Here is a 14,222-nt window from a genome sequence, read left to right on the forward strand (position 1 = left end):
AGTGGTTATTTACAATTGATCAAGAATAAAGTTGAGAGAACTATTGATCATCTCCTTAGATTCGGGTCTTTTTCTGATAAATTATTGCAAATATTTATCAAAACCATGAGGTTATGTCCATGGTTTTAAAACTCGGTTTTGTGTCTCTGAGACGTCTTTTCCAAAAATTTCCAAAATGAGCATAGCAGATAATACGTCTCGGTCTCGATCAAGTTTTGAAACCAGGGTTATCCTAAACTCTCTCTCTTTTTATAAAAGTATGTATCGAATCACAAACGAAGAGTGAAGTTTTTGTGTAATACAAATTCCAAATGGAGCCCTTGAAATTTTCTAATGAGACCTTGTTTCATACACTTGAGTCTTGACCACGACTAGGGAGTCAATTTGTATTTTTTATGTTACTCTCTCGTTTGATTTCTTTTAGGCCCACATATTTACATCAATTATTAATTATGAGCTCACTCGTTAATATACTCTTTCAGAAATACACAATAAATCTGGACTTAATCCTAGAGGATCAATTTGCCTTTTCAAATAACTCAGGCTATGTATATCTTTTGGGCACACTAGTCCCACAGGGGTCGGGTTCCATTTAATCGATCAATAAATAATAGACGATCCCAAACCGTGTAGACACAACATCCAACGGTTGGAATTTTATGGATATCTTGCCCTATTTCAAGAGTCAATGGACCTCAGCCCATATATAATTATACAAACATAATAATCTAAATTTTAAATTTAGATCCAAATTAAATGTTTACTTTTTTGTTAAATTTTTGAAACAAAGTTCTCTCTCAAAACCTGGTGATAAATAAATCTGAGTTCCTAACGAGTTCTGATTCAAAAATTTAAAGAAACCCTCTCATTAACTTGGACGTGCATACGACCCCTTATATTTTCAAATGAATGACATGCCTCCTATGACCTTCATCGTTATCATCATCATCATTATATTCAAGAAGTTGAAGATGACTAATTTTGAAAATAAAAGTTAAGGTTTCTTTAATCATTCTCGATTAGTCTATAAGAGAAGACCGAGATCAACAATGGATCAATATGTGTATCTCTCATTCACCAAAATGTGACTGCACAAGGGTGTAACTTGGTTCGATTTGGGGTCGAATCGAAATTGAATCAACATAAGACAATTCAACTAATTAAGGCCTAAATTGAACTGAATTTCTCATACAAACAAAACAAACCAAATTAAAGAAAGGTTGATTTGGTTTGATTTTATGGGTTGTCAATCTATATAATAAAACACAACTGTAGAGACCACTTTGCTATAATTTTGTTGGGGATAAATGTTCCTTTTCAATTATAATACGCAGGGTTTACACTATTCACTTTATTATCTTTTTTCTTCACCACCTTCAAGATTATTATCTCTCTCTCCCCCCCCCCCCCCTCCCGATTCGTTTTTTTCAATAATATCCCACTAATTTTATTACCTTTCCTTTGTTACCTTTTTTTTTCAATAATACCCGTCTAATGTTACTATTTTTAGTCTTTTACCTATTTAATCAACTTTATCGTCTTTCCTTATCTTCCATTTTATTAATTGTACCTATCCAACTTTATTATTTTTTCTCCTTTACACCTCTAATCTCAAAGATTTTTAATGACTCCATTCCACTTCCATTGTTAACTCCCCCCAAATCTTAAAGAGGATGCCTTTTGGTATCCTATAAACTTCTTGGGAAGCAACATATTTTTAATAACAAAATAATGAATGTGAAATTTCTTATAATAAGACATTAATTTACCCATAAAAAGTCATTAATCTATGCTCTAACTTCTAAAAAGTAGTAAGTCATTGAGGGTTGGGTTCTCAATTTCATTCGATTCTATACAATTCTTGAATTGAAAATTGAACTGAATTGATCGATTCTCCATTTTTTCAATCCAAATCCCAACCACAACATGTTACAAAACGTACCAAATCAACCAAAAGCTATCGGTTTGATTTGGTCTTGGTTTGAACCAGATCAAGTTGCACCCCAAGCCACACCACGTGTTACCTAAAGAAGAAATAGTCCTTCAATTCTTTGATGCAACTGATTGTTTCAAAGCATTCCGCTATACTTGTATCACCGTCAAGAAGCTTAAAATGAGCATTAATTATTATGGGCCTTAAAAGAGGAGTAAGCATTTGCTGTTGTGGAGTTTCTATGCTAAGCTGATGAGCTAATGGCATGATGCCATGTGTATTTAAAATTTATAAAAAATCCAAACTCGAAAATTTCTCCCTGAATCGTTCTTGCTTTCTCAATACACGTGTCATCATGCCATGGGTTCATCAGCTTAGCACATAAATTCTTTAACAACGAATGCGTAGTCTTAGAAGACAATCATCCGAAGATCCAAACTGCGAAATAATCATCAATAACCATATTGTAAATCTCGGGAAAATTCGAATGGTCAAACACTTAGACGAGTAGTTAAAAGGGTTATGGATATCCTTCCACAACATAGTTTTTGAGATGACAAACAAGAGAAAAAAAAATACTTTTCTTACTAACTTAGTAAGATCTCAAATCTTATTAAAGATAGTTGGACTTAGATAAACTACCACATTGGCAGTTCAACACCATAATTTTTTAAGATTTAGTGAAAAAATTCATATTAAAAAAATAAAATTTAAAAAATTATTTTTGAACTTGACCCTTGTGTTGTTGAGATAGGCGGCTACCAAGCTCTCAAAATTTTAATTTAAAATTAAAATTAAAAGTCATGGATGAAAAATAATATTTTTTTCGATTTTTTTTCTCAAAATTCTTATACTTTGCCTTTAGCCCGTGGCATCGGATCATGTTTTTGATGGCTAAGTTGACAACCTTTAGTAAGATTTGAAAGTTTATTGAGTACGTCAGGTTAGACTGACTTATAGAAAAAAAAAAGCGAAAACACCCAACTAAAACCCTTGGCCCCAAACCTAAATATCTTCTAGAACTCCCAAAAACCCTCATTTGAGGTTCAAAACCCTTTCTCCTCGCCTCCTTCCCTTTCTATCACTCTTTTCTCTTCTAGGGTTTTCTTCCTCTCTTTCTCTTTGTATCTGTGTGGTGTCTCTCTATTATTTCTAGGGTTTCTAGGGTTCATTTTCAGAAAAAAAAATGAATTTTCTATTCAGGAAGTCAGCTTCGATGACTTCCATGGCGTCGAAGCAGTCTCTCACTGCTTTGATCTCCATGGAAGCTTTTCGTATTTCTCCGTCTGCAGCAACATCATCTGAAGTTATTAGAACTCGTAGTGATTTTGGTGGTGAAAATCGTTCATTTTCGTGCTCAATCGCACCCCAGAAGTTTGGATTATTAGGTTTTGGAGTTAGAGGTTTTCATTTCTCGACTAGTCCTTTAGAATTTAGGGCTTCGATGGTTTCTCAGGCGGAGTACGCAGTAGATGATTTCTCGGATGAGGAGAAGATTTCGGGGAAGAAGATCGGTGGAGATTGCGAGGAGGGTCTTGAAATCTCCAAACTTGGGATTTCTCAAGAGATTGTTTCTGCCTTGGCGAAGAAAGGAATCACAAAGCTTTTTCCAATACAGGTCTTCATCTTCATTAATTTAATATTTTTGTTACAATTTTACCGTTACGAGCTCTCACTGTATTTGATTTGTTAGAAGTGCTTGTATTTGTTTTAATTAGGTTTGGAAACTTCTTAGGCAATTTGGAATTTGGATCAGAGGTCTTGAACAGTATATGTATATTATACTCAATGTGAAGATTTAAAGTCTAATAAAAATATGAAACTGAAAAATGTGAGCTTCCCCTATATGTCAATATGTATCCATGATTGTTCCTGTTATGAAGGTGTAGCTTTCATTATTGCCTAGGTGCTTTGGTGGGACGTTGGTAGTGGAGCATTGATAAGGGGTTAACTCTATGCACCAGTATGGCCCAATTGTTTTTGGTATATAAGTTAGGTTCTAATCAGTTATCTTCATTTTGATGACTGCTAACATTAAAATTTTGTTAGGGAAATATCATTCTTTACTTGTATAGTGACAAAGTCTGGGTTTGGGAATAATTCGGCAATAGAAAGTCTTGTAAAAAGTTGGCAAAAGATCGATAAAGTCAGGAAAACATCGAATATATTAAAAATAACTTTTTCAAGTATAAAAAATTTAAAATGAAAATATGTATTTCATATACTTAATGATAAAATAACAATTAAAAACAATAAAAATAAAATAATCTGTGTGTTTTTTTTTTTCAAAAAATTGTTGATTAAAAAAAATCATGATTTAATCGAAATAATTAAAATCGTTATTTAGTAAAATTCTAATTTACGAAGTTAAACTTACATGTTCAAACTAATTTACTTAGGGAACTTATGGGGTGTTCATGGTACTCTCAGTTCAACCTTGGAAAATTAGATATTGGTTTCATTTCGTAATTTTTTCTATTGATGGGTAAGCTGTGCAAGGACCTGTATACATTTTTTTATATACTTGCGGTACTACATTATTAACACTGCTCTTCGGTATCTTTATGCATTAGTTTCACATTGTTGTTTATATTATATGTAAACCTTTTATGATGATTTTGATGTACTTGGCATCGTGGATAACAAGTAGTTTCAGCCTTACATGTGGTGGATTTCATGCATTTTGTTATAAGTGAATTTCATGCTTTACAATGTTACAATTTCATTGATGTTTTAGATCATCCTGGAAAACTGTCTCCTTTGAGTTCTGACTTCTGGTTGAGCTATTTCCTCCAGTATTAAATTTTTGTGTCCAATAATAAGTTAAAAGTGTTTTTTTTCCCTCTGTAGAAAGCGGTGCTGGAACCAGCAATGCAGGGCCGTGACATGATTGGTCGAGCTAGAACAGGGACAGGAAAAACTTTAGCGTTTGGAATTCCCATCCTGGATAAAATCATTAAGTTCAATGCCAAGCATGGGTTGGTTGACTTCTATTCCAATGCTTCAGTTAATATTAGAATTTGAATCATTCTGTAATTATTCACTGAAGAGTAATGCTAGCACTAAACATTTCTTTATGTGATTCGCAATGTTGTTAAATAGCATATGCGACTACGTGCGATCAGACATGCTGTTTGCCTATGTGATTTCGCACATCGCATATGCTGAAATTTTTTTTTGTTTTTTTGCATAAAACTATGCCATTGCATAAATCGCATATGCCATCGCACACTTCGCACATGCCATCACATATTGGCAAATAGTATAATTTGGGGTATGCGTCTGTAGCATATGCGAATATGAGACCACATTTGACAACACTGGTGATTCGTGATGTTCATTTTCTTATATGAAATGCATGTTTTTTTTTAAACCAAATATACAGACGTGGAAGAAATCCTTTGGCCTTGGTTTTGGCTCCAACCAGAGAACTTGCTCGTCAAGTGGAGAAGGAATTTCATGAATCTGCCCCTAACTTGGATACTCTTTGTGTTTATGGTGGTGTACCCATTTCAAATCAGATGAATACACTTGATTATGGTGTTGATGTAGTTGTTGGCACGCCTGGTCGGATTATTGATCTGCTTAAGAGAGGTGCTTTAGTTTTGTCCGAGGTTCAGTTTGTTGTTCTTGATGAGGCTGATCAGATGCTTGCTGTGGGCTTTGACGAAGATGTCGAGATAATTTTGGAAAAGTTACCCCAGAAGCGTCAGGGCATGATGTTCTCTGCTACAATGCCAACTTGGATAAGAAAGCTTACTCAGAAGTATCTGAAAAACCCATTAACTATTGATCTTGTAAGTGTAGTGATTCATTCTCTGTGTTTCTTATTTCCCCAATTGCGTTATTCATGTCTAGAATGTCAAATATTGCATCGAAGTAAGTTAATAAAATCCTAAAAAAATTCAAAAAAATAAAAAATTGTGATTATGGAAGCACTTCTGTTGCATGGTTGACATTTTGGATATTTATGGAGGAGGAGAACTGGATTAAGTTCCAAGTATGTAATATTCTTGAAGAAGTAAAGAACACACCATGTTACTGCAAAATGGTTCATATTATTTGAAATTTTCATGTTTACAATCAATTTCATTTGTTATGAGTGCGAACTTATTCGGGGTAAGTGCACTGTAGGTGGGAGATTCCGATCAGAAATTGGCAGAAGGAATTACGCTATATTCAATTGCATCAGATATGTATGGGAAAGCATCAATTATTGGATCTCTAATAACAGTATGAGTCCAGCTTTCATTTCTTCTTTCTCCAGCCCATCATTTTACCTTTTCTTTGCTAAGCATTTAGAAAAGTGCTTAAATTGATCTCATCATTCTCACTTATGTCTGGTTTTCTCTTCTCGTGTTATTCTTGTTTGTTAGGAACATGCAAAAGGAGGAAAATGCATTATTTTCACTCAAACAAAGCGTGATGCTGATCGATTGGCATATTCTATGCAAAGAAATTTTAAGTGTGAGGCTTTGCATGGAGATATCTCACAGAATCAGAGGGAAAGGACTCTTTCTGGTTTCCGAGATGGGCAATTCAATATCTTAGTTGCTACTGATGTTGCTGCTCGTGGACTTGATGTACCTAATGTAGATCTTGTAAGGGCTCTCAATTATTTGTATTTTTCTGTTTCTTGTTCATCTATATATAATGCTAACCTTTTCTCTCTTCATATTACCATTGCACTATCTTTTCCATTAGATAGATAGGTACCCTTTTTTTTTATTTGCATTTCTTATATCTTATGTCTTGTTTTATTTTGTTCATCCCCCTCTTGAACATCCTCTTGGAAGATGGGTAGGGACTGTTTGATGTGGTGCCCAACAAATGACTATCTTAATGAGTACAGTAGAATAATCCTTCATTGCATACCAAATCTATGTAACTCTGCATAAGAGTTCTGGTGCTTCCCCCCCCCCCCCCCCCCTCTTCTAATTTGTACATCATTTTCTGTTCAGGTGATCCATTATGAACTTCCAAACTCTTCGGAGATTTTTGTTCATCGATCTGGCCGAACAGGTCGTGCTGGAAAGAAAGGTAATGCAATACTTATTTATTCAGAGCAGCAGAGAAGAGCTGTCAGGGTAATTGAGCAAGATGTGGGATGCAAGTTCATGGAGGTTAGTTTTGATTTGTAGACATATTTATGTATCTTTTTTTCAAATCAATTAGAAGAAACTCTATTTAAAAAAGCAAAGAGGCACCCTCTTTCACGTGAGTTATGTACTGAGTTAGTGCCTCAAGGAGTAACAACAAAAACAGGCAAACTCTTTTGTGCCAGTAATATACTGTGCTAGGAGCTCAAGGAGTGCGAACATGCAGTTGCATTAGATACGGTTTTCTATTTGATTGCCCAGTATGTTGCTTGAAGTCTGAATAATATTTTCTGATTTTCATTCATCAAACAGCAGCAAAACGATTATTGTGATTTTTTATGGTCAAAATTACCCAATATACCTAGGTGTGTAAATATAACAAAGAGAGGTCCACCCAGCTTCTTCAATACTCCTCCAAACTTCACCGAATTTGTTTCGTTTGTTAACAAACAAAAAAAATATATCAGCAACTAAGAAAACTACTCAAACTAAAGAAACTCTCAACTTCTTGGTCTGGGAGATGAAATGGCCCAAGACTATGAAATGGATTTGATTAACTTTCTCCATGGGGGTGAAGTTCCACTGATTGAAGAGGATCAGAAGTGTCCCTTATCAATGAAACTTAATCACGAGCATTAGAGCTCCCAACCCCGAGCTCCAAAGAAGAGATATTGCCTTGCTTCTTGCTTTTTCCTTTGCGTAGCTTACACAGATCAAATAGATTAAGCAATAACCATTTAACCCTTCAACATTAGTAGAATTTTGGGCCATTACATCCAACGTGTGGCAGTATACTTTGAAAGCCTGGATTGATGACATGACCGACACATAAATGATATCTACGTCAAGAATATTGAGTAGTTTAAATCTAATGTTATAGTTTTCTCCACATTGAACTGTCTAAACTGTATGCACTGTTTGCATACTTGTTTTCACATGGTTGGTTGATTCCCAATTTTCTTCTTTTTCCTGTCTTCAGCTCCCTAGGATTGCTGTGGAGGGTGGGAATCAGGATATGTTTAGTGACATGGGTGGTGGTGGTCGATTTGGCTCTTCAGGAAATCGAGGTGGTCGTCTAGGTGATTCTGGTTTTGGCGGCCGTTCTGGTGGTTCTGGATTTGGTCGTTCTGGTGGCTTTGGCGGTTCATCATCAGGTCGCATGGGAGGAGGATACGGTGAATCTGGTTCAGGCCGTTTTGGTTCTTTTGGTGGTGGAAATTCAGGTCGATCTGGTGGTGGTTCTGGCTTTGGCCGTTCAGGTGGTTTTGGTGGTTCTGGTCGTTCTGGTGGCTTCAATGATTCTGGTTCATCCCGTTCCAGTAGTGGCCTTTTTGATTTTGGCCCAAATCGTAATGGTGGATCCAGTTCCAGTCGTTTTAGTAGTTTCAGTGATGATGGTGCAGATATGTCTGGGAGGAGATCATATTGACCTCATTTTAAATGGTAAGTCCATCTTTCCTATCAGCCAGAATGATATCAAACTAGTTTTTTAAAGTAAACATGATAGGTGTTGCAAACGAGAATATCCCCACTGTGTTTTTTAGTCAATGCTTTGGTACTGCTGGGGCACATTCACAATCATGCACAATTGTCGTTCGTCGGACACGGCACTCTTGGATGTATTGCCATGTTTACTGTCCAACTGTTTGATAACAATGTATAATTACCTTAACTGCAGACTAATTTAGTGAATTATGCTCGTCAGATCACGTTCTTTCCCTCGTCTCATAAAATGTGGAAATTTTCAGAACCACATAATTGAACTATCAGTGAACTTGGTAGTTACGAACCCAACTAGTATTTGTGTAGTCCATTTATCAAACACAGCTCAAATGGTTGACCTAAACCCACGAAATACTTGGATATCTAGGGCAATGTCGTAAGAGTTGATTTATCTGAGGCCAGAGGTCGCCTCAGATAGGTTTTCTGACTTGAACACAGCTATGTTCTATGTTCTGGTTTCAGCATCAGAATGGAACTTGTACACTAGTCATGGTAGAATGTGTAATAAAAGAATTGTTTTTATTTTATTTTATTTTTGCATATTTTTATGTAGTAGTTAAAAAAATTGTGACTAAATGGATCGAAAGGGTTTGGATTTAAGGTAGTGGGCTGATAGTTAGCTCTAGATGGAATTGCATGGATGAACAAGATTCTTGTTGCTGATTCGAAATAGTTGGGACTTGAGAGAAGCTAGTGATGATGACTAAGCATCAGAAGTTAGTTATATTAATTATGAAATACGTCTCACTTGTGCATTATTTCATATTAATTACAGTAGGATTTACATTCCATGCCTGCTATAAAAGTAGGATATTAAGTAATTAGATTCTCCTTTACTGATCTCATGGTAATAATCTAGTAACAAGTTGAAAAATTAGAAAGCCTGGTTGATTATCTTGAGATGACTAACACACACATGTGTAGAGGTTGTGTAGGCAATTATATTAGAAATATAGTGGCTTACAAACTCTACTTTCTTTATCAAACAGGTTGGAGGATGCATGACATAGAGGATCAAAGATTACCATGGGGGTTCAGAATCCGTAAAGTTTGCTGAGGGGGGAATATTTTTTTTTTATCATTTCTTGTTATTTGGACCCCATTTAAGATCTAATGACTCTTGGATTTATAGATAGGTTGTATGCTTTTATGTATTCTTCAGGTTATGAAAGGAAAGAAAAAAAAAGCTAATGATCTTATTTCATTATTATATCATGTTAAGTTAGAAGTCATGAATACTTGCAATATTAAAGGTTTATTAGATAATTTGTATTCACGAGATTTTGCATCGGTTGCGGTTGCTCTGTGTTCTTGTTTTCTGAATTTGAACTATAATACATAGTTGAACTTCTTACATCAATTTTTGAACTAGGGCCCAACATCTGTGACATTATGGTTTATTAGCATAATGTCTTGAGGCGTTGTTTAGTCCTTAATGGTGGTGGTGTTATACAACCTTGGAAAGTTGCTTTGTGGTCCAAATGCAATTGAACTACGACAGAGAATATGAATGTAAATTTAGTAAATAAGAGACTCGAGAGAAAAGGAAGATTTCCAAAAGCCATTAAAATGTTGATTCTGATGAAGCGATTAAGATGTAAAGTTGATAGAATTAGATGGGGATGTTCAGCAACAGTTGTGAGTTTGGAGTATAATGTGTTGAAAGTATACACCAATCAAATCAATGGTAAAATTGGCTATCAAAGAAAAAAAAAAATCAAATCAATAGAAAATTTTGATATTCTTTATGTAATTGAATCTTGGATATCTGAGAAAAAAACATATTTTCTTAGATTAAGGTTATTAGTATACTAAAAGTGAAAGAAGGAGATGGTTTGGTCATGTATAATTATGTTATATTAATAATGGGAAATTATGTTCAATTATTAACGGTGGTTAAAGATTAAAGGATTTGATAAGCAAAAACGTTTCTGATTTTATTGAAGTGTTGCGGTACTTTAAAAAAAAAAAGTTTTTATTTTTGGGAAAATTTACTAAATAAATAAAATCTCTCTCCTCTAAATTAAGAGCAAAATTTAGTTATAATGACAACTTTCTAAGAAAATCAAGATGGTTTAAGATAAATTAAACCCAACCCACTTTATGTACCCTTGTAAGTGGCTGCATTCACTATTCTAATCCATGTTCTTTTGGCTCATTTAGAATCATCAACAATATTTGTTTTTTTTTTTCTGATTAAAAGGGGTTAAGCAGACCCCGAGTAAAAAGAACAGGATTACAACCTATCATAAGCCTGCCCAGAAGCATCTTTACATATAATGTCTACCAACCGCAACCGCAACCGCTGAGATCATGGTGACAAATTGAAATAGTGAAAACATGTGAAACCAATTTAGAGGCCCATTTGAGAATTGTTCAATTGCGTGTATCATACTCCAAACAAGAAAAATCTCGACTATATTATACTACTATTGAATATTCATATATTGCTAGTAGTTGGATATTGCTTGCAACATTGTAGTTCAAATGGAAACAAATGTGAATGTGTGTTTTGACTAGAGCAAGCCCATATAAATCTAGATCATGGTTTGAATCAGATCAATTCTTTTTAAATCTCTACACATGCAATTTTATCAACAATTGAGGATATTTTTATTTTTTTAACATAATTTTTATTATAATTTTGTTATTTTTAAGAAGAAGTACTTAAAGTCATTTTAAAGAATTTTTCAAATATTTTGAAGATGTACGTAAACAATTAGGGTTTTTTCAAAAAAAAAATCCCCAATTTCTGAATGGAAATCGGTCAAGAATGGTTCTTTTGGGTTGAAATCATCTAAACAAGTGGTTATCTCTCAAGTTTTTATTTGATCTTTTCTTGTATTTTGGTTGGAAAATCTTGAAAATAAAATTTGGGTGGGTTTTGCCAATGTTGAGTTTGACAGTAAATAAATAGTGGTGAGTTCAACAGTAAAAATTGTGAACTCAACACTAAATTAAAAAAAGTCGATTTCAATGATAAAAAAGTGGTGAACTCAACAGTAAATAAAAAAGCGGTGAGTTCGCCAGTTACAAAGAACCCTTAAGAACGAAAAAGTTTACTAAATATCCTATCAATTTATCGTGCAAAACTTAAGGACTATTTAAAAAGAAATCCTTCCACGAGGGTCTTTTAAGTAATTTTCCCTTATTTTTAATCTTTGGGTGACTACATATGTACCTTTTGGGTTGTGGAAATCAAAAGAAATGTTTACTTTGAGTGGAACCAAGATTGTGTCAACCCTAAAAGGACATTGTAGTGAAAATCATGAAACCCATAGACCGATGGACGTTCCTTGAGATGTGATTGGCATTAGTTCGAAGAATGATCGATGGACTAGATCTTAGATGGATCTTACTATGGTGCCTGCCAAAGGTGGATACTAATCCTAACGCTACACTATTCTTTATTGTCTCAATATTCAAATCCCAAATAAGAAAGTAACTCCAGCAGGAGGCTTCAAATTTTGTCTTCAAATCGGCATCTTCTTCATTTTGAAGACTTCAAACCACTTTTGAATTCTAACTGGTCTCATTTTCAAATCACTATTATTATTCCCTCTAAAACATTATATTTGAAGGGACACAATAGATATTTCAATCATATTACATAAAAAGAGAAGGTTAAAATTGACATTTATAGAAAAAAAGTGACACAATAGCTTTTCTCTCCCTCTTTTAGTTGAAGATGTAGACAATGATATAAAGCAGTTTTTCTTTATTTTGGAGGAGCGGTTATAGTTTGGTTCGGGGGCTTTCATCTCTAAATACATTGAGATTTGATGGATGGTTGGAATTGCTCTGAGTATAATTTATAGATTCTCCTTAGGGGTGGCAATCTTAACACGACCTACGAAAACAACATGAAATTAGTAGGTTTGGGTCATAATAGTGTCAACCCGTTTAACATTATTATTAATGGGTCTGATCTAGATTAAGGACGTCAACCTGTTTAATCCGTTTTGACATGTTTAATTATTCTATCATTAATGTATCATTTTAAATAATAAAATATTATAGGTATCTCAAATATCAATAATTTTTTAAGATTTTTCTAGATTAACGTTTTTTTTTAGAATTTTGTTGAACTTATTCATAATAGATATAGGGTCCTGTTCAGCAACAAACATTTTGGCAAAACATTTTTCAAAACATGGGTTAGAGGTTTTGGAATGGGCTGATTTTTAAAAATGTTTTGCCAAAATGTTTGTTGCTGAACATTTCCCATATATATATATATATATATATATATATGGGTCCGTTCGCCACCCTTAGTTTTACCACACACTTTAACAAACGCGTTTTGTCTTACATGGGTTAGAAGTTTCGGAATGAGCTGATTTTTGGTGAGGATGATCTCTATGGTGAGGAGATCATCCTCACCAAAAATCAGCTCATTCCAAAACTTCTAACCCCATCAAAATTGATTTACAAAAATGGACGGTCCACGATTTTTCAACGTGTAAACATGGGGTTAAACATTTCGGAATGGGCTGATTTTTGGGGAGGATGATCTTCTAATCATAGAGATCATCCTCACCAAAAATCAGCTCATTCCAAAACTTCTAACCCATGTAGGACAAAAAACGTTTGTTAAAGTGTGTGGTAAAACTTAGGGTGCTGAACATTTCCCTATATATATATATATATTTTTTTTTCTTTTTAATTTTATAAAATATAGAAGGTATTTCAAGATTTTTTTTTGTTAAAATAATTTGTGATTAAGCTTTTAATTTGGGAAAGAAAAGAAAAAAAACTTACCTTACTAACTTATTTATTTATATATTTTTTTAATCTGAGTTTTTCATTGAAATCTAGAGGTTTGTGGTGTTTGATTCCCAATATGGTGATTCTTGTGAATAATGAAACTTAATTCATGTTGGTAGATATTGGTTTATGGTTGCATGACTTTATTTTTAGTAATGGTATTTTATTTTTTAGGGTGGAAATGAAGTTTATTTTTATTAATTGAGATTAAAATTTTATTAAATATGTTATATGGGTTGGGTTAGGTTATCTCTTTAATAAATATGTTGGATTTGGATTTAATCTTTGACATAATTATTAAATGGGTTGGGTTTGAGTTTGGTAAATTTTATAATGCCTACTGCAATACGACACGTTATCTCTTTAACATGGCACGACACGACATGACGTGGCCCCATTGCCACCCCTTGGTCTTTTGGGATCTATAATTAAAAATCTATTTTTCTGGAGAACTAATATTATCACACCAACTTCTTATAGTAATATCTTAATAAATAAAATTTTATATGATACAGAGGTATTTTGAAAGAAATAAGGAAAATAAATTGAAAAAATATAGAAAATCAACCCGAGGCACGAAAACATATCATTGTCTTTCAATCAATATTTATCCTCAATACAAAAATCATGATCAACACTAGAGTATAGTTAAATTTGATTTCATAATACAACAAATCAATCACGCATTCTTTTGATAGATTTGTTAAATCGATTGACACTCACTGAAAACCAAAATATCTATGAATCACTTTGATTAAAATAATAAACCTTTTTTTTTTTTTGACAATTAAAATAATGAACATTAAGGAAGAATAAAATAAGATTAGCAATTGAGTTACACAAAAATGGTTAAAAACAACCACCTTTGAAGACTTCAAAAAGTGTTTAATAAGACACCTTTCCAAAAGAAGATCATTGAA

The 14,222-nt window shown here is 33.7% G+C and overlaps 1 protein-coding gene across 1 annotated transcript; it reads left to right on the forward strand.

Annotated features, from left to right (window-relative positions):
* The first annotated feature begins 2,928 nt into the window (after positions 1-2,928).
* Positions 2,929-9,823, forward strand: LOC147390683 (DEAD-box ATP-dependent RNA helicase 53, mitochondrial-like). The gene is made up of 8 exons (XM_086459732.1): positions 2,929-3,551; positions 4,784-4,911; positions 5,319-5,730; positions 6,068-6,166; positions 6,310-6,534; positions 6,895-7,056; positions 8,012-8,475; positions 9,525-9,823. The coding sequence occupies exons 1-7, from the start codon at positions 3,120-3,122 to the stop codon at positions 8,459-8,461; spliced, it is 1,908 nt and encodes a 635-aa protein (XP_086315858.1). The 5' UTR covers positions 2,929-3,119; the 3' UTR covers positions 8,462-8,475; positions 9,525-9,823.
* The last annotated feature ends 4,399 nt before the right edge of the window (positions 9,824-14,222 follow it).

This window comes from Akebia trifoliata, chromosome 11 (genome assembly GCF_017979445.1).
Source record: "Akebia trifoliata isolate Shusen 1 chromosome 11, ASM1797944v1, whole genome shotgun sequence".
NCBI classification, from domain to species: Eukaryota; Viridiplantae; Streptophyta; class Magnoliopsida; order Ranunculales; family Lardizabalaceae; genus Akebia; species Akebia trifoliata.

Bases quoted from the DNA above. Each gene is read 5' to 3' on its own strand.
- LOC147390683 (XM_086459732.1), top strand. From the start codon at position 3,120: ATGAATTTTCTATTCAGGAAGTCAGCTTCGATGACTTCCATGGCGTCG. The intron at 5,731-6,067 runs GTAAGTGTAGTG...AGTGCACTGTAG, and splicing joins ACCCATTAACTATTGATCTT to GTGGGAGATTCCGATCAGAA. The intron at 7,057-8,011 runs GTTAGTTTTGAT...TCCTGTCTTCAG, and splicing joins TGGGATGCAAGTTCATGGAG to CTCCCTAGGATTGCTGTGGA.